At 40.7% G+C, this 20,136-nt stretch overlaps 2 protein-coding genes across 6 annotated transcripts in view; both read left to right on the plus strand.

The window, feature by feature from the left end:
• The window catches only part of LOC118368436 (connector enhancer of kinase suppressor of ras 3-like), a 73,918-nt gene extending 66,468 nt beyond the window's left edge, over positions 1–7,450 (plus strand). For all 3 annotated transcript variants that reach the window (XM_035752527.2, XM_035752528.2, XM_035752530.2), the window contains 10 exons: positions 401–454; positions 1,013–1,052; positions 2,980–3,149; positions 3,478–3,551; positions 3,800–3,871; positions 3,970–4,031; positions 4,186–4,304; positions 4,489–4,843; positions 5,399–5,589; positions 5,766–7,450. In XM_035752527.2, coding sequence (XP_035608420.1) covers positions 401–454; positions 1,013–1,052; positions 2,980–3,149; positions 3,478–3,551; positions 3,800–3,871; positions 3,970–4,031; positions 4,186–4,304; positions 4,489–4,843; positions 5,399–5,589; positions 5,766–5,966 — 1,338 coding nt within the window. In that variant the 3' untranslated portion in view covers positions 5,967–7,450. The remainder of the gene's footprint in view (positions 1–400; positions 455–1,012; positions 1,053–2,979; positions 3,150–3,477; positions 3,552–3,799; positions 3,872–3,969; positions 4,032–4,185; positions 4,305–4,488; positions 4,844–5,398; positions 5,590–5,765) is intronic.
• Positions 7,451–7,582: 132 nt separating this feature from the next.
• The window catches only part of LOC118368435 (SR-related and CTD-associated factor 8-like), a 43,852-nt gene continuing 31,298 nt past the window's right edge, over positions 7,583–20,136 (plus strand). The window contains exons 1-3 of one of the 3 annotated variants that reach the window (XM_035752525.2): positions 7,585–7,776; positions 9,170–9,253; positions 15,762–15,846. Coding sequence is in view for 1 of the 3 variants with exons in the window: in XM_035752524.2 (XP_035608417.1) it covers positions 7,747–7,776; positions 9,170–9,253 (114 nt within the window). In the remaining 2 variants the exon portion in view is untranslated. Of the gene's footprint in view, positions 7,777–9,169; positions 9,254–15,761; positions 15,847–20,136 lie in introns of those variants that run through there. The other 2 variants (XM_035752524.2, XM_035752526.2) reach the window with 2 other exon arrangements.

The following is a 20,136-nucleotide window of genomic DNA, read 5'->3' on the forward strand; positions in this document are numbered from 1 at the left end:
CGTGAGGAACGCAGTCCCCCTGAGGAGGTTTTCTAGGAGGAAGTTTGTCAATAATGCCAATGTGAAGGAAACTGTTTCTCAATGTCAGTGACAATGTCAGTTTGGTTTGAAGACATTGTGGGTCATAATCTGTTATAAAAAGGGCTGACTACAATCTTGTGCAAGTTCACTTATGAAGACTAAATGCAATGTACAAGGGTCATGCTATAAATGGACACCAACTCATCCATGATGCAAAGCAGTTCCCCCTTTTCTCTAAATCAGGAGAGATGTCAAAGTGGACCCTTTGAGACTTGAAGTATTGTACTCAGTCTATTCATTTAACATGGGGGTAAATTATGTTTTGAATTGAAAGGACTTTCGATAAACTGAAAAGGTATCTCTCTCTCCCTGCCTGCAGGCTGCCTTCCCTATATCTCTGGCTCCCTCCATGGCAGGTGATGACTACAACCCTGTAAGTACTGGAGATTATCTATAGGTCTCTTATATGTTATTAAGGATGTTTTTTTTTTAAATGGCCATTTTTTTTCCTGAGGCAGGCAGTAGTCACAAATTGCGTCTGCAATTCCTTTCTCATATGGTGTCATCATTACAGCTTCCTCAGAGATCTCACAAGATATAGTAGAGTGGAGATTCAGCAACTCTTGGAGGACAATGGAATTAAATAAAAAGCTTATTTATTGTTTAAAAAAAGTACTGTGTGTATATATATATATATATATACACACATATATACATTTTTAAGTTGGCAAACCACTGTTATACTTGATTGCAAGTGACTACTGCAGAGAGAGAGACAGACACACACACACACACGCACACACACACGCACGCACACGCACGCGCGTGTGAGTGACACTGGTGGTGTGAAACAGGATGTTTCAAAGACTATAGCTGAGGTAGGGTGAGGGACTGTCTGATCGAGCTGCACTGTCTGGGGAAACTCTACCTTCAATCACCCATCTCGTGAACTAGGGACCATCTGACCTCTCACTACCTTCTGTTCTATCAGGTTTCCCTGAGACAGAAACCCAAGAGGAAGACTCGGGGAGGTAAGTTGGTGTCCAGGCCTGATTCTCCTGCTTGCTGTCTGTGCCCTTAACTGTAATTTGGCCCCACTGATTTGCGCGTGTGTGAAGTGTCAGGACGATTAGAGTGTCTGTGTGGAGGGTTGTGTTGATAATGCCGTAGACCTTTATACTTGTATACACAGATCTGGGCACTGATAAACGTCTAAATTGGAATGCAGTGGTTGTACAGTAACATACTATAAATGACGTCAGAGCTTAGGCTCTGTGATTGGGTTTTGACTGACAGCTGTTCTGAACTTAGTCCCCCTCCCTCCTGTTAATTGGGCAACTTTTCCAAATGTTTGTTGTCTAAGGGAAATGCTGTAAATTTAAGAGGACTCAATCTATTTAAAAAAATCAGACGTTGAAGATTGTATTGAATACTGCTTTGAGTCCAAATGTACAATTCACATTTCCATATCATAAAACCCATGTCATATACAGTGTCACCGTTTATGATCCCCATGATTGGTGTAGAGTTGGCGTCATACCCTGGGTTGTTCTGAACAGAATGAGCCTGTTTGTCTATCGTGAAGAGAATTTGCTGCGGAAAAAGCACCTGTGTGCTCTCATGACTCGTTTCTATGCGCACCAAAATGATCTGTTTCTATGAATTGCCTTGTGAAAGTCTAACACTGTAAGATCGTATTTTATAACTTAGCTAGTCATGTTGGCAATAGAACAAGCTTTTAAATGATGCCCACCTGACCCAGATTGCAATTGATAATGGGATGTTTTTGGATTGCTTAAACAACAACAGTAATTGTGTGATTGCAGGTCTGTGTTCAAAACAACTACAAGTGTGCTTGCTCTAGTTCCTCAACGGCACAGCTAGGAGAACAAAAAAAAATGACTTTTGTTTCTAGACTCTTCTTTGAGTCATAAAAGAGCATTGAAATGACTTAGGAACTGTGCACACTTTGGAGAGGTGTGTGAACACTTGGAGACACCAGTTAGTCCTCTCAACCCCATGTCATGTTTGGGGTTTATGTTGCACCTACCCCACATTTTCCAGGAATGTTACTGAATGTATCCAGAGTATTTTCTGATTTAGTTATCAACAAATGCGCCGGTACTGTTGAACTGTTGTGTCCTGAACTGTCGTCTAATGATATTCCCATTATCTCCAAACTATTTCCTTTCAATTGCTACCATGCTTTTCATATGTCTTCTGGAAGAAACATTTCAATTTAGCCCTATCTATAAAGGCCAATTCCCACTAGTGTAAAAGGTTAAGAACAGGCTCAGCAAGAGATTCCAATATTATTAGCCTTTATGGGCAGTTACTGTATGCTGAGCAGTCTGTGCTTCATTGTGTGTGATAAACAGGTAACTGCCAAAATAATGGATACACTGAGGGATAAAAAGTATATTGAAGAATGGGGGGATAAAAAGTATAGTGGAAGAATGGTGTTGCATCCCTCCAATCGAGTTCCAGACACTTGTAGAATCTATGCCAAGGTGCATTGGACTTGTTCTGGCTCGTGGTGGCCCAACACTCTACTAAGACGTTTTATGTTAGTGTTTCCTTCATTTTGGCATTTACCTGTATACCCTTTGGAATACTTCTTTGAAAATGATTTGTCTGGCCACCATCTGACACAGGTAGGCTGAAAGAGATTCTGAATCTGTGATACTTGGAAACTGTAGCTTAAAATCAATCAGCAGGTGAACCATAAATCTGTTGCGTAGAATGTTCAATTTGGAGTCATTGGACTATTTGAATTACATTGTAAGTCGTGGCATTGTAATATTGTTTGTACCTTGCTGAACTTGCTAAAGAGGATTTATTAAACCAATCATAGTGTCATATCAAAATGTCTGCATAGCAATAAAGGTATATTAGAGGGTATATTGTTGCTTTGCAACCACGGTGCATGAATTCAGGAACGATCTCCTCTGTGTTCAGGCAATGTGGCCATGAGCAGACGGAGGGTCTCGGTTAAAGAGCTGGGGGAGTCGGACTACCAGGGCTGGCTCTACAGGAAGAAAGAAGGAAAGGCCTTCCTGGGTTTCAAATGGAAGAAGTACTGGTTTGTGCTGAAGAAGACTTCCCTGTACTGGTACACTACCCAACTGGTGAGTAACACTCATAATTTAACCCTCTATGCTGAGTCATCGTATCATTTCCACAGCTGCTTGCTGCCTCTGCTACGTCACTGCTGGGAATTAGTCCGTCTGAGTCTGACATGGTGTTTCCTAGAGCTGGAAGTGTCTGTCAGTTTCTTCTACAGAGGCATGATTACTGGCAAGATGGAGGAATGAATTAAGCCTTTGTTTACCATGAGTCAAAACTAATTTGAGGGAACTAGAAATTGATAAAAGGTTGAATAATGCCTCTTTTCATTGCTTTGAAATGCCAATACCTTTTAATGCTAAGAATCTGTCAATCCCATATTATTTTCAGGCAGAGAAAGCAGAGGGATACATTAACCTGACTGACTTCATCATCGACAGAGCCTTGGAGTGCAAGAAAAAATAGTAAGAAACTTGTTTCTTATTTCACTAAATCATGTTACTGTTTGTGTAAAACTGGTCAATACATCTATTCCAGGTAATTACTGACCATTTACTGCCACACTTTCAATTTGACAAGAACGCTTCAACTCTCATAATGACAGGAAGTTATAGGTCGCGTGCATGTGTAACTTCCTGAGCACAGTGTAAATGATCGAACGCAACGTGAGAAACTGAATCATCTGAGTTATGTTCTCCCCTGTCTCTTGCAGTGCCATCAAAGCCTGTCACCCGCAAGTCATGATGTTTTACTTTGCAGCTGATACCTACGAGGAGATGAACGTGTAAGTCGCATGAAAAGATTCTAATGTGAGTCATGTTAAGAGTGTCATCATAGAGACAGTGAGGAATGTGACAGTCTCTCTCTGTTTATCTGTTGTAGTTGGTTGAATAAGCTTGGGCTTGCTTCAATACAATACGTACCAACAGAGAGCAACACTACTGGTAAGCTTATATGTTGATCAGTCGGCATGATTTATCAGCTGTGGTCCATTCCACCAATTGACTCATTCTGTTCTTTACTACTATTGCCTCAGTATCACTGCTGATATTTGTTTGTCAAGTATGTAGCCTAATGGCATTTTGACTCTGTGTCCAGAGTGCTACAGTGAGGAAAGTGATCACGAGGAGGCTGAGACGACAGAGGCTCCCCCTCCCCCATACTCTGAGCAGATGAACCAGGGCTCTGTGGATGGTCCACCTGGCAGTGGACATCAGGTCAGTAGGCCGTATGCACCGGGCAGCCGAGTAGGCTCTGGTAATTAAGGCCAGAAGTTTTTCCTAACCGTGTGACGTGACCAAGAAAACCTCTGGGCCCTAGTTACACTGACTTGCATTAATTGTTTTCAAAGTGTTGAGTATTAACCTTGCTGAACAACCCCTTTATGTTCTTCTCTCTCAGGGTACCCTCCCTCCCCCCTACTCCTCTCCCCTTCCCAGTGAGACCAATGGCTCCTTCTCCTCACCTGTCAGCACAATGACATCACAGAGTTCCGTGTCCTCGCTGGCCAAGCATCGTCAGTCCTGGCTGGACCTGGTCTCGCAGGCCTCTCCTGTTGTCGGGGAAACGGTGGTGTGCTCTGTGCAGGTCCACACACATCGGCCCCCACATAATCAAGAGAACGAGGGGCCCCTACAGCACCACCAGGAGGCTTCATCCTACCAGGACCCTCCAGGCAGCACAGCCAGGGAGGAGGACTTTAACCCCAGGGAGCAGATAGAGGAGGTGGCTGTGCTAGAAATAGGGACAGAAGATGGTGAGAATGCTTTTTTCTTAACGGCTGTTGACTTAAATAAGGGGAACATATTAATCATAATACAAATTGTGAAGGAAAAAATATTGTGTGCTCCTTGGAGGCCTTTAGTTCTTACTTGATCAGACCTGTGGATAGGAGAAGTGCAAGTAGACCACACTTCCTGTTGTGCAATGTCACAGCTTCTGTCTTTGGCAGCACATTGGTAGCTGTGCTTGTTGTAAGATGTGAGTTAGTTTGAATGTCTGCCTACACATCCTGCCCTGGCCTTGGAATTTTTGTTAAACAGATTTGAATACCAAAACATCCTAGTCTTCATCCTGTTTTCACAGTTTTGTCAAACATTACATTGTCTCATAACTGTCAATCAACTAGTTGGAAAAAAATATGAAACGAAGTGGAGTTTTAGTCAACACTATTTGAATCCCGTCAATGAGTTCAATGTTATTTTTAACCTGTTTTGAGTAAGAGTACTGACCTTCTTTAAAAGTGGTAAACTTAAAAATATGTTTCTGCAGAAACATACATTTCCTGAAGTCAATTGTATTGTTCTTGCAGTGAACCATGAAGCCACATCTGATGAGATGGAGAGATTGTACATCCACATCAAGCAGGCCAACCTCTCTCCCATAGGAGACCGCAAACCATCCACCAAGAGGGACTTCAGAGCCTCCTTTATAAAGAGATGCAAAAACCAGGATGTTAACGAGAAACTGCACCTCATCAGGACCCTCAACAGCACGCTAAAGGTACATCTGCCAACTTGACTAGAATTACTATATGCTTTTGTTTTTATCAGTTTATCACCACATAGGTGGCAGGATCACATGCATGTCCTTGTTTTCTATGTACAAATTGTATATGCTGTTTAGTATTGAGACCCTTGAGCATAGTTACACTCTTTCGTTCTTCCCCTTTGATTTAGGCAAAGGAGGCAGACCTGTTGACCATTGAGCAGGTGCTGTCAGAACCCACCCCCTCCAGATTCAGGGAATGGAAAAAAGTCAACACGCCTCTGCTCCAGGAGATCTGTCTCAAGCATGGACACCAGGTGGCAGCAGAGGTAGAGCCCTCCGCAGCAGCAGCCAATGCCATTGCTGTCCCCTTTGTAGAGACCAGTTTATAATGGAGTAGGATGAAGTTGCCCCTCCCTAAACACTGATCTAAGGTCCGTGTTGAGTTTACCCCACTAATGCTTATGGTTAAGATTTGGGATGGATGAGCAGATTGCGTTCATGTGCCTATGGGTAACTTTTACTCAGAATGTTTAAGACTCACTGCCGTTAATGTCTACCCATAACCCAGTAGCACTAAGAGTTGTTCACAGGCAGCCTGGTCTCATAGTAAACATAAATCCAGGATGCTGAAATTAGCATGATATGTTACGTTTGGTACATAAGATAGAAGATTACTTAAAACAAAACAAAGAAGGTGGTTTGTCGGGGTGGATCATGGATGAGTGGGTGTATAACGCGAACGTCTAACAACCCAAAGGTTACGTCTTCAAATCACACCAAAGGCAACTTTTGCATTTTAGCTAATTAGTAACTTTAACTACTTGCTACTTTGCAACTACTAAACATGTTAGCTAACCCTTTAACTTAACTCCTAACCTTAAACCCTTAGCCTAGCTAGCATTAGCCACCTAGCTAACCTAACGAATTGCAATTCGTAACATATCATATGAATTGTAATTCATGGCATATCATCCGAAATTGATTGGCAGCCACAAATTAATACATATCATACTAAATGAAGGAAGACAGATTTACATTTTCTATGATTTACGTTTACTATTACTCCTACCACCATGTCCAGGTTGACACAGGCCGCATTTTTATCTAACTACATATGATTGGAAGCAGCTCATGTGTTGACTCTCCACTAAGTGGAATCATAAGAGGAAAATGTATTTTTTAAAGTTGGAGTTGATGCAAACATTGTATTGTTGATTGTATGACATTATATGGTTTTATATAGTTTGTTGTCATTTATCTTTTTAGGTTTAGAGATGTAACAATTTACGTTTTCGTCTGTTGTGATATATACAGTGTTTGCTTGCATTTGTGTTATCTCAAGTAGTGAGTGATGGAACATTGGGTAGATGTGTCCATCTCTGAAAGCTAATTTCGATAAGTGTTTGTTATTTTGCAACATGTTCGGTTGCCTATAGGACAAGGGTTTATTTTCTAATAGTTTTACAAACAGTTCAACAGACTTGCACTGCCTTGAAATGTACAGTACGTAAGCTTTTGATACAAACTTCTGTGACTGTTATCTTGGTTATATTTTGATCATGATATCTTTGTGGTTTTCCTAGAGACATTTGATCATTCAACATTGCTGTATGTGATAGCTGTTACATTCAGGTCCTGATACTTTCATGGAGACGTTATGTAAGCATTCCATTTTGTGCCAGCAACAATGAATCCTGAATTGTAATTTATATGATTTAGCTGTGGAAAATATTTTGTTGTTTTAGCATTGTAAATAAAGTCATTGTACATAGGTATAAAGTGTGTACAGTTCTATTGTATTTTAATTGGTACATTTTCATTACGTGACTGTATCGAAAGAGTAATAAAGAGTTCAAATGCTCTGCATTATAAATATCAGCATTTTTTTTTTCTTCAGACATGATTTAAAAAATAATCCATCGGGGGTGTTAGAGCGTCTTTTGACCACGAGTCGTCGCCAGTTAACTACTTTCATTGGACCTGCAATACAAGTGTGTGACACTTGGGTTCGCTGGTCTCTGTGCTGCTGTTCGGATTTCATTGAGGTTGTGCGCCATATTGGCAATCTTCTCCATCTCACCAAGCTAACGTAGAGCATGCATCAAACCGGTTGTCGAGAAGAACAATATAAACATTTTACAGCTTACAACGAGACTCAAATACAACACCATGGAGGCTGTCAAAGCATTCAACGGCGAGGTTTGTATGATTTATCCCCCACGTTTCAATGCAAGTGACTGTAATGTTAGTGAAATGTATGATTAAACGTTAGCTAGCGTAAAGCAGAAAGGAGGAGAAGGGCAGCTAGACACAAGGCCGCATCCTTTCAGTAGACACGGTTTGCTTCCACCATGAATATTGATCCACCCAGTTAGTCCTTTTCAATGTAAGCGCTACTATACCGTCATTTGGTCAGCAATACTGGGTTAAACTCGGTGAACTGTAGCTAGTTAGATTTCCATCTGGTAGAGCGCGCTAATAATGTTTAACTAGCTAGCTAATTTAGATTACTGTAGGCTAACTCAATTGAACTTCAAAATCAAAACAACCCCTGTCGCCATCTACGTCACCCTAATTTACTTAGCTATTTTCTTAACTCAGTCAACTGTAAAGGTTAGCTGGCTAGCTAGCTAACAATGTTAGCAAGACAATAGCTAGGGAGCAAGGCCTGGTAAACGTGAGACAGTTAGCTGTTTTCGCGTGGCGGCCGGTGCAATGATTCCAGTTAGTTAGCAAATTATGCAGTAAAACAATCACTGATGCTGTATCACTTTGCAGGTAACCAAAATACCATGCTAACAAGCTATTGTGTTTTGTTCTGAATAATTTGGGGGGGCCCAGTAGTTTTCAGCCAAGTCACACTGGTCGAGTCATTCGTCTCACTTCAGTTAGCAAGGGCAGGACGGGTTTACTGATCGGTTGGTTAGTTTAGCTAGCTGATTTCTATCTTCCAAAATAACGAAGGTTGGTAGAAATGTGCCAGACTTTGCAACTGGGTCTGTTCTTCAGTTCGTTTGCCAAATGTCAAAAGCATTCTGTGTGGCCCGGTTGTTGCTGAAGCCAAACGGTGACAGTAAATATTCGCAAAATTGAGTCTCCATAGTCATTAGGAGGTGATATGCATTCATTCACACATCTAGTTATGATCTCTGTAGTAATAATGCATGACGAAACGAGTAAGAAAAAAGGGAATGAGGCCACAACACGGTGTGCCTGTATAGAATTACATAACATGAACCATAAAATCAGATAACATCGACAACATACAGCGAATTAAAACACCAGCATCATGCCCAATACACGCACTACTTTTTCAGCTAATAGTATTTCACTGGAGGCTATTGCTTGAATATTATTTGTGTGCATAATAAAGACAGCCCCAAGTGTCTTTAAACACTTTTTTGACGACACCCTTTCCCTGGCCTATGTAGCCTACTGTACAAACTAAATGTTTGCCATTCCTCTTAAGTCTTAGCCTCAAGTCTTAGCCTCCTTTTAAGTCTTAGTCCTGAGTAATGTTTCTTGTCTTATTTAACACTTTTATATTAAAATGTGTTTGAACGGTTTGTTTCCTTCACTTTTTGTCTTTCAGCTCTTCTCGTTGAACGAGTACAAACCTCCAATCTCCAAGGCGAAAATGACCAATATTACCAAGTCTGCAATAAAAGCTATAAAAGTAAGTATGTAGAAATTAAACTAAAGAGTTGGAGTGATCGTGGACAGAGAGTCCATCTCCCAGCCGTACAATGAATGGGGTTCAAATAACCCTTGTTACTTGAACTAACTTACCTCCTAGTCAGTCTGACATGTTCTTGCAATGCACTATTTGGTTCAATTGCATAGATTGATTAAATTCTATCTCTGGAAGGTATACAAATGTCAGCCAGCATCCTTCTATTCACTCTAACCAAAACATATGAAGATACTACATTAAAGGCCCCACCAGTGGGCAATGCCCCCTGCCCCTATTTCGATGTAATTCCTGAGCTTGAGAAATACTTGTTTAGGTTCTGCCTCTGAAGAATTACACAGGCTGCTAATACATATTAACGAATTGGGTATCTTTGACTTTGCAATCTATTGTTTTCTCAAGTTTTGTAATCTTCCATAAATTGCGACAGCGAATCCACCATAGATATAGAAAGAATAAGATTAAGCTCCGGTAATATGAATAGCCTAACTACTGAACGGTTTGTTAATATGAATTTTAATTTTTATTTCCCCTTCATTTAACTAGGAAGGCTAGTTGAGAACAAGTTATCATTTGCAACTGCGGCCTAGCCAAGATATAGCAAAGCGGTGTGACACCGAGTTAAACATGGAGTAAACAATAAACGAGCCAATAACACAATAAACAAGTCAATGACACAGTAGAAAAAAGAAAGTCTATATACAGTGTGTGCAAAAGGCATGAGGAGATAAAGGCAATAAATAGGCCATAGGAGCGAATAATTACAATTTAGCAGATCGGCCCTGGAGTGATAAATGAGCAGATGATGACGTGCAAGTAGTGATACTGGTGTGCAAAAGAGCAGAAAAGTAAATAAAATAAAAACAGTATTGGGATGAGGTAGGTAGATTGGGTGGGCTATTTACAGGTGGACTATGTACAGCTGTAGCGATCGGTTAGCTGCTCAGATAGTTTATGTTTAAAATTATTTAGGGAAATATAAGTCTCCAGCTTCATCGATTTTTGCAATTCGTTCCAGTCACTGGCAGCAGAGAACTGGAAGGAAAGGTGGCCAAATGAGGCGTTTGCTTTGGGGATGATCGGTGAGATATACCTGCTGGAACGTGTGCTACAGATGGATGTTGTTATCGTGACCAGTGAACTGAGATAAGGCGGAGCATAGCATAGAACTATAGATGACCTGGAGCCAGTGGTTCTGGAGACGAATATGTAGCGAGGGCCAGCCGACTAGAGCATACAGGTCGCAGTGGTGGGTGGTATAAGATGATTTGGTTACAAAACGGATGGCACTGTGATAGACTGCATCCAGTTTGCTGAGTAGAGTATTGGAAGCTATTTTGTAGATGACGTCGCCGAAGTCGAGGATCGGTAGGATAGTCAGTTTTATTAGGGTACGTTTGGCGGCGTGAGTGAAGGAGGCTTTGTTGTGAAATAGAAAGCCAATTCTAGATTTGATTTTGGATTGGAGATGTATAATGTGAGTGTGAACGGAGAGTTTACAGTCTAGCCAGACACCTAGGTATTTATAGTTGTCCACATATTCTTGGTCGGAACCGTCCAGGGTAAAGGTAGACCAATTATGATTTTTCAACGCTGATACCGATTATTGGAGGACCAAACAAGCAAATTTATTTATTTGTAATAATGACACTTACAACAATACTGAATGAACCCTTATTTTAACTTAATATAATCCATCAATAAAATCAATTTGACCTCAAATAAATAATAAGACATGTTCAATTTGGTTTAAATAATGCAAAAACAGTGTTGGAGAAGAAAGTAAAAGTGCAATATGTGCCATGTAAGAAAGCTAACATTTAAGTTCCTTGCTCAGAACATGAGAACATATGAAAGCTGGTGGTTCCTTTTAACATGAGTCTTCAATATTCCCAGGTAAGAAGTTTTAGGTTGTAGTTATTATAGGACTATTTCCCTCTATACCATTGTATTTCATATACCTTTGACTATTGGATGTTCTTATAGGCACTTTAGTATTGCCAGTGTAACAGTATAGCTTCTGTCCCTCTCCTCGCCCCTACCTGGGCTCGAAGCAGCGTTACCCATGCAGAGCAAGGGGAATAACTACTCCAAGTCTCAGAGTGAGTGACGTTTGAAATGCGATTAGCGCACACCCCGCTAACTAGCTAGCCATTTCACATCGGTTACATCAGCCTAATCTCGGGAGTTGATGGGCTTGAAGTCATAAACAGGGCTGTGCTTGAAGCACAGGGAAGGGCTGCTGAAAAAACGCACGAACGTGCTGTTTGAATGAATGCTTAGGAGCCTGCTGGTGCCTACCATCGCTCAGTCAGACTGCTCTATCAAATCAGACTTAATTATAACATAATAACACACAGAAATACGAGCCTTAGGTCAGTAATATGGTAGAATCCGGAAACTATCATCTCGAAAACAAGACGTTTATTCTTTCAGTGAAATACGGAACCTTTCCTTATTTTATCTAACTGGTGGCATCCATACGTCTAAATATTCCTGTTACATTGCACAACCTTCAGGGTTATGTAATAATTATGTAAAATTCTTGCAAATTAGGTGGCCCAAACTGTTGCATATACCCTGACTCTGCGTGCAATGAATGCAAGAGAAGTGACACAATTTCACCTGGTTAATATTGCCTGCTAACCTGGATTTCCTTTAGCTAAATATGCAGGTTTAAAAATATATACTTCTGTGTATTGATTTTAAGAAAGGCATTGATGTTTATGTTTAGGTAAACATTGGAGCAAGGACAGTCCTTTTTCGCAAATACGCACCACATCGATTATATGCAACGCAGGACATGCTAGATAAACTAGTAATATCATCAACCATGTGTAGTTAACTAGTGATTTTGATTGATTGATTGTTTTTTTATAAGACAGGTTTAATGCTAGCTAGCAACTTACCATGGCTTACTGCATTCGCGTAACAGGCATGCTCCTCGTGGAGTGCAGTGAGAGGCAGGTGGTTAGAGCGTTGGACTAGTTAACTGTAAGGTTGCAAGATTGAATCCCCGAGCTGGCAAGGTAAAAATCTGTCGTTCTGTCCCTGAACAAGGCAGTTAACCCGCCGTTCCTAGGCCGTCATTGAAAATAAGAATGTGTTCTTAATGACTTGCCTAGTTACATAAAGATTAAATAAAGTTGTAAAAAAAAACGGCCAAATCGTTGTCCAAAAATACCGATTTCCAATGGTTATGAAAACTTGAAATCGGCCCTAATTAATCAGCCATTCCGATTAATCGGTCGACCTCTAGTCCAGAGTGGTGATGCTAGTCGGGCGGGTGCGGGCATCGAACGGTTGAAAAGCATGCATTTAGGTTTTTACTAGCGTTTAAGAGCAGTTGGAGGCCACGGAAGGAGTGTTGTATGGCACTGAGGCTCATTTGGAGGTTAGTTAGCACAGTGTCCAAGGAAGGGCCAGGAGTATAAAGAATGGTGTCGTCTGCGTAGAGGTGGATCAGGGAATTGCCCGCAGCAAGAGTGACATCATTGATATATACAGAGAAAAGAGTTGGCCCGAGAATTGAACCCTGTGGTACCCCCATAGACTGCCAGAGGTCTGGACGACATGCCCTCCGATTTGACACTCTGAACTCTGTCTGCAATGTAGTTGGTAAACCAGGCGAGGCAGTCATTAGAAAAACCAAGGCTATTGAGTGAACGGTTTGGTAATATGAATAGCCTAACTACTGAACGGTTTGGTAATATGAATAGCCTATCTACTGAACGGTTTGGTAATATGAATAGCCTAGCTACTGAACGGTTTGGTAATGAGTAGGATATCTACTGAACGGTTTGGTAATGAGTAGGATACCTACTGAACGGTTTGGTAATATGAATACCGTAACTACTGAACGGTTTGGACTAGATGCATTTTTTACAGCATTATAATGGACACAGTGCAACCTTTGGTAGGATGTTGGCAGGCTATTCAGCTGCGCTACAGCAATACCAAGTCAGCCTGTGCTCATGCCATGGTTCTCACAGCTAGTGGAAGTGAAATGATGGACTACAATGACTTTGCTCATGATGCATGCCGTAAATGATGTGTAACAACACCCTGAGCATGTCAGACACGAAACAAGACAATACCAATACAAATGTAACAACAGCACAACAAAATAGATAAACATGATAGTGGAATTTTCTTTCCCGGGTTCCTTTTTGTTATAGGATAAAAACTTGTGGTTTCTAGCTGCACCAATCAAAGCAGTGGAGTATGGTCAAACCATTCATCTTGGTGGTTGCGTGGTTCAAAAATGCAATCATATCATACACAATTTTACCATTTATGAAATTGTCTTTAAAAAAAAATATATATATATATATACACTAGCTATTAAAAAAAAAATAACTTGACAAATTATCCAATGGATTATGATAATTTGTTGGTGAAAAAGTTAGTCACCTGAGCCATGGAGAAAATTCTATGTGTAGGCAGGCTATGGCGAAAAGCTGTTTGGCTCAGCTCAATCCCCATTCGTGAAGAGGTAGAACTTTGCAGTTGTTTCTGATTAATAAACAATACCATGCTGGAGGGTGGTAATATTCAAATAAAACCCAGCTCTGAAAATGAACGTAGATGGAAAAGTATTAGCATGTCATTTCATAGATGAAACACGCCATTGACATGGAAAATATCTGAATTTCCAACTTCAAGCCCAAATATATCATACTTTGACTAAAACACTGACTTATTGACTTAAATTGTTGTGCAGCAACATGGGCAAGCTATGGGCGTAGTCTTTCAGCCAAAGAAGCACATTTCGTATTTTAAACCTTTTTTCCTAACTGAAGCACCTTTTTGTCGGACTGATAAATTCTGTCATTTGTATGTGATAACGCTAATTTCAAAATGGGTCATAAACTACTGTCCTAAACACTGGCAAACATGCTGATAACTAGGACTGATAAAATGCATAATTTGAAAGTGCCACTAAAGAATGTGCCGCAATGTTGATCATGCCATTTGAAGTAACTAGTACCAGTATCTACGTAGATAAGCAACTATTTTTGGTTGGTAATGGAGAAGTTATTACAGTTGTCCTGTGGCCCAATGCCATTTTTCACTGCAACTGAGAACACTATCTGTACACATAATTATAATAGGGTGCTACTGTCGGGTGTTGTTGGCAACTTAAACTCCAACTCATGTTCGCCACAAATAGAAGAGTTCTTATTTTTGCCACTATGCTATATAGTAACTTATGCTGTTTGAGTACTTCTTCAACTTCACATTTGTAGGCCTAGACAAAGTAAGAAGCACAAATCAATGCTAGGACTGGTGACCGCTTCAATAGGCCTAAATCACAGCCTTATTTCTCTAGGATCACATGCGTCCACCTTTTATGGTATAAGTCCTCGTGTTTCCTTTCCATACTGGTATGACGGTGCCTTATGCGGACGAGTAGCAATGGGTTGAAACTCTAGTGGACGCCTATTTTAAGATGATGCAGATAAGCTGCTTCTATTTGATTTGAAAATGTCATAACCACCAAAAGTTATGAAGAGGGTGTGTATGTTTGGTATCACATTATTCTCCTCGTGTAGATTTTCTCTGAATCTTTCAGCTGCTGTTTTTATACTTTTACAGGCCTTGCCAGTCCACCCCTGTGCATTGTGGCCCAATGATTGTACTGAGTCTACTCGGCTCAGCATGCAGTCTAATTAGCTATAACACAGTTAATTCAATAAGAGGAAAACATTTACAGACTAGGTTTATGAATAATAATAATAATAAGCTATTTATTTTTGTCCAGATCACATAGGCAGCCTGTATAGAGGAGTATTTTTAGTTGTCAAAAGATTGTTGCCAGCTCACTCACAAACATAATTTGATAGCTCATCTGTGTAGTTAGTGCCTGTGATGATGTGAGCCCATCAACTACTGCAGAGCTCTCCCCCAAATTCCACCAAACACAAATAGTGTGTGGCTATGAAAATGCAGGAGAAATGCATTACTAACAACATCAGCTTTGGAAATATAGCACAACACAAAATATGCATTATTTTTAGCATTGGTTCCAATTTCAGGGATGTGTACTTTATCAGCTCCGATACTTTCACAGTGCAATTAAATCACTGCTGGCTTAAACGTTGAACTAAAATACTTCATAGTATAGTAAATACTTCAACCCATCCTAATCAATCATTTCCTGGTTAGCTACACTTAAACAGTCATAATACTTTTGTGGGGCATAGACCAGTATTACAAATACATTCTATCACTAAAATAATCTTAGCGCATATGGTCTTTGTCTTTCTGCTATAGGCCCGCCTCTCGCAAATCTTTCTCGGGCTCTATGACCGGCTCCTCCCACTTTGTTGCAGATAACAAAATAAAGTGCACCACAATAAAGTGCAAAACTAACCCATTTATGGATGGTCATTCAATGTGTTTGTGTTTCTAAATCTGTACGAATTAGTGTAATCTTGGTATTGCTTTGCCTGTGTTGCCTGTGAATAACTCCTGTTTCCCCTTCCCTCAGCAGCTCTCCCAAAGCACTGAAAGTGAAGCAGGAGGATGGGGTGCAGAGAGTAACAGAGAGATAAGGGAACCCCTAACCAGCTTAGGTAGGAGATGGGCTGTTTCAAACAAGGAACATGGAAGAAGCCAAATCAATGAGACTCAAATGGCTCCTTCACAGAGGGAGATGGGGCTGGCTGCAGAGCTTTTGGCTTCCTGGGTCTTGTTCAGTACCCAAGCAACGCTTTCTCTTTTCTCTGGCTTCATACGTGGTCAGTTCTGACTGAATTAGGACTGAGTTGAATAAACCTAGCTGTTGTTTGAACTTGGAAAGTTGGTAATCCGTGTTCAGTCCATAGTGTAGGTTAATTAATGTTCTGTGGCTGCCTGAGTTAAGCTGACTGTTCCCACCATTCTTATGAGAGTATTCGGCCAAGGTGGACTTAGAATAGTATCTCCTTTTTAAATGTTTTATACTAATGCGAAGTAGCTGTTAGACACCATGCACTGGAGAGTCACAGTTGACATTAGGACAACACTGCAGAAGAAGGTGAAGATTTATCACTGACAGATGAAACATGTTGGTTAGTATAGTGTGTAGTTTTGAAGTTGTCAGAGGCTGGCATGGCTTGATGTTCAGGGATAGTAGTCTTTTGTCAGGAGTCACGCGACCACTGGCTCAAATTCCATGAGATTCCTACATACTACTCTAGCAAATGATCACTTTTTGCTAACATTTCGCCCTTTCGACCTCTGAGGCTCTGAAGACAGTCGAGAGGCCGAAACCAAAGCATCATAAAAAAATACTTTGCGTGCTCAGTGTGCAGGAGTTTTAAAGCTTTAATATGTAGCTTTTTGGGCGACCCGACCAAATGCACATGGAAATGTGTGTTATTGATCTGCCATTCTCATGTGAGCTATTTCTATGCTTCCCATTTTGTTTTTCTGTCTTTTACTTTTGGTTTTGTACACCAGCTTCAAACAGCTGTAAATACAAAATGTTTGGTTATGGAAAATATATTTCAACGCGGTTCAGATGGTACAATGATTCTCTACACTACTTACTTGTTTTGTGTCACAAACTGAGCTTAGGCGAACTATTAGATATTTCTCCGTAGTGCATCTTTAGCTATTGTTTCATATCTACAATGCACCCACAAATAACCTATTCTGAATGTGTGAGTGCCTTTGACTTCAAATCCCTGTGAATGGGCATTCTGCTATACTCTTGTCGGGAGTGTGGGGGCTATTGGTTGAAATTCTTCCGGAGAATCTGCTGTTCTCGTTGGTTCGGCCTCCTTTGACACTAACATATCACAAGCCAATCACCACAGAGTGAGGTGGTGTTCGCAAGTTGGTGGCCCGTGGGGATTGGGGTGTAGACCGACAGCGCATCTCGGTATGGAGCACAGTTCGGTATGGAGTTCACAATGCATGTATCATCTCATCAGTTGGTAAAAAAATGTCTTGTGCAGTAGCCACAGCCTATGCTACCGTAATAATAGGCCTGATATACAGTATCTCCATGATGGATTAATATGAATGAACATCACTCTCTTGCCATCAAATACCATTAAAAATGCAACCAAAATAGATAATCCTGTTCAAGATTGATATATATATATCACACACACACACACACACACACACACACACACACACACACACACACACACACACACTGAGTGTACACAACAATAGGAACACCTTCCTAATATTGAGTTGGACCCCCTTTTGCCCCCAGAACAGCCTCAATTCATCGTGTCATGGACTCTACAAGGTGTCAAGCGTTCCACAGTGATGTTGACCCATGTTGACTACAATGCTTCCCACAGTTGTCAAGTTGGGTGGTGGACCATTCTTTATACACACGGGAAACTGTTGAGCGTGAAAACCCCAGCTGCGTTGCAGTTCTTGACACACTCGAACCGGTGCGCCTGGCACCTACTACCATACCCTGTTCAAAGGCACTTAAATTGTCTTGCCCATTCACCCTCTGGGTGGCACACATGCAATCCATGTCTCAATTGTCTCGACTCTTAGAAATCCTTCTTTAATCTGTCTCCTCTTCATCTACACTGATTGAAGTGGATTTAAGAAGTAAAATCAGTAAGGGATCATGGCTTTCACCTGGTCAGTCTCTCATGGAAAGAGCAGGTGTACCTAATATGTGTACACTCAGTGTACAAACATGTCATAGCCTACCTCTGGTCACCCATCCATTTTCCTGGAATCTTTCCCTCGTCAAATCAACGTCTTGCTTATTATTTTGCTGAAAATCCTGTCACATTTATGACCAACAACAAGTAGCCTTGAATGCATGGCCTAAAGCAGTTATTTATTCAGTCATGATGAGAAGCAAATGCTGTCTGCACCTTATTCTAGTCCCAAATGGGCCATATACAGTATTATTCAAGAATGTCATTACAATATTAAGAAAAGGCGCCAATGCTAGCAAGTGATGGCCCGTGATGGAAACGCATACACTGTATGAGGAATTAATCTGAAGGTAATGGTTCAGCCTTTGTCTTGCATAGTGCAGGTAATCAATTCAATGCAGTATTATCCTTATTTGTAGCTTCTAATTTATAGCCTCTGTCTTTTAGGGCTGGGAATTTCCAGGAACCTCACGTAATAAGTGCAGAAAACATGTTGGCCCAGTATTTAAAAATAGATGAACAAGAGTTCCAGAGTTTTGTCGCAGGTACAGCCGACGAGCGCTGCCTACAGTAGTTTTTTTTGTTTGTTGACAAAGTTACTTTGAGTCAAATATCGCTATAATATTGTCTAAAAATAATATTTTGACATATAGCTCTTTACCCCCCGTCACTACTGTCTTCACTGTTCTCAATTATGCACCTGCCCCCGACTGGCCTCTCCTTTGCTCCTGTGGAGTCCCAAGAAAAATTCTAGACTAGAATAGTTTGTCGGACGTTTTTTATTTTGAGTTGATAAAAAAATAAACAAATATATATTCAAAGGAGGATTCAAGCTTGCTCTTGTTTGCTGAATGTAAAATACAGCAGCCAAAATAACTCATGGGCAGTTTGAGAGTGTGTGCGATGGTCTGAATGCACATAGCAGTTATTTAGTCAGATCCAAATTCCATCCTCGAGAAGCAGTCTACATCTTATTCTAGTCTGATATTTTTCAACCATGTAATTACAATAATGAAAAAAAGGACAACACCACTTCATTTAACTGTTGAGAGCAAGGAAGGAACAAAGCAACAATAGAGACAGGAAGTGATATGTGTGCCTTGTGGATAAATATTCTGAAAAGTAATAGAAAATTATAGTAGTGGTGTCTTTTTGGAAGCACAAAGTCCACCATGGTTCGTTGGACAAAGCCAATGCTCTCTAGGCCCCTTGCTTTTTTCAACCTTTACTAGTGACATGCCACTAGCTTTGATTAAAGCCAATGTGTCTTATGTATGCGGATGACTCGTCACTATACAAGTCAGCGAGTGCAGTCACTGCAACACTTAACAGAGAGCTGCAGTTTGTTTCAGAATGGGTGGCAAGAAATAAGTTAGTCCTAAATATTTCAAAAACTAAAAGCATTGTATTTGGGACAAACCCTAAACCTCAACTAAATCTTGTAATGTAAACATAATGTGGAAATTGAGCAAGTTGAGGTGAATAAACTACTTGGAGTAACAATGGATTGTAAACTGTCATGGTCAAAACATGTTGATACAACAGTAGTTAAGATGGGGAGAATTCTGTCCACAATAAAGCACTGCTCTGCCTTCTTAACAACACTATCAACAAGGCAGGTCCTACAGGCCCCCATTTTGTCGCACATGAACTACTGTTCAGTAGTGTGGTCAGGTGCCACAAAGAGGGACCTCAGAGAATTACAATTAACAGCACAATTATTATTATGTTTTGGTCTTGGGCTCATACAATGTCTTTAACGTAGGGCTCAGGTAGCATCAGGCTTGAATTTTCATGCTGATCAAAGCTCTAAACGCACTGCCCCCTTTTTTGCGCTTCATTGCGGCCACATCGGACTGTTGGTGGTTGATGTTCAAGTTGATGTTACTCTTCAGTAACACAGACCCCAAAGCGAATCAGGGGGAGAAAAATAGGTTTATTCAAAGTGGACAAATCATAGATGTTATGCTGAGAGGTAGATGTTCATTCTCCCATGTCCTCAGTGATTCTCTCCACAGAAGAAAGGAGAGGATGTAGTTTTATAACCCAGCACTAGCCTGTGGTTGTCCAATTAGAAATCCTTGCAATAAAACTGGGCCAATGGCCAAATAACAAGTATCCTATTTCCGGCACAATGTTTCAACAATTTGAACCAATGAGAATTTGCCATGTCGCTATGAGTCCCAGACTGAAATGCTTCCCATGTCTCTGACCAATTGATCATTAATCCCTTATTAC

This window comes from Oncorhynchus keta, chromosome 35, assembly GCF_023373465.1.
Source record: "Oncorhynchus keta strain PuntledgeMale-10-30-2019 chromosome 35, Oket_V2, whole genome shotgun sequence".
NCBI classification, from domain to species: Eukaryota; Metazoa; Chordata; class Actinopteri; order Salmoniformes; family Salmonidae; genus Oncorhynchus; species Oncorhynchus keta.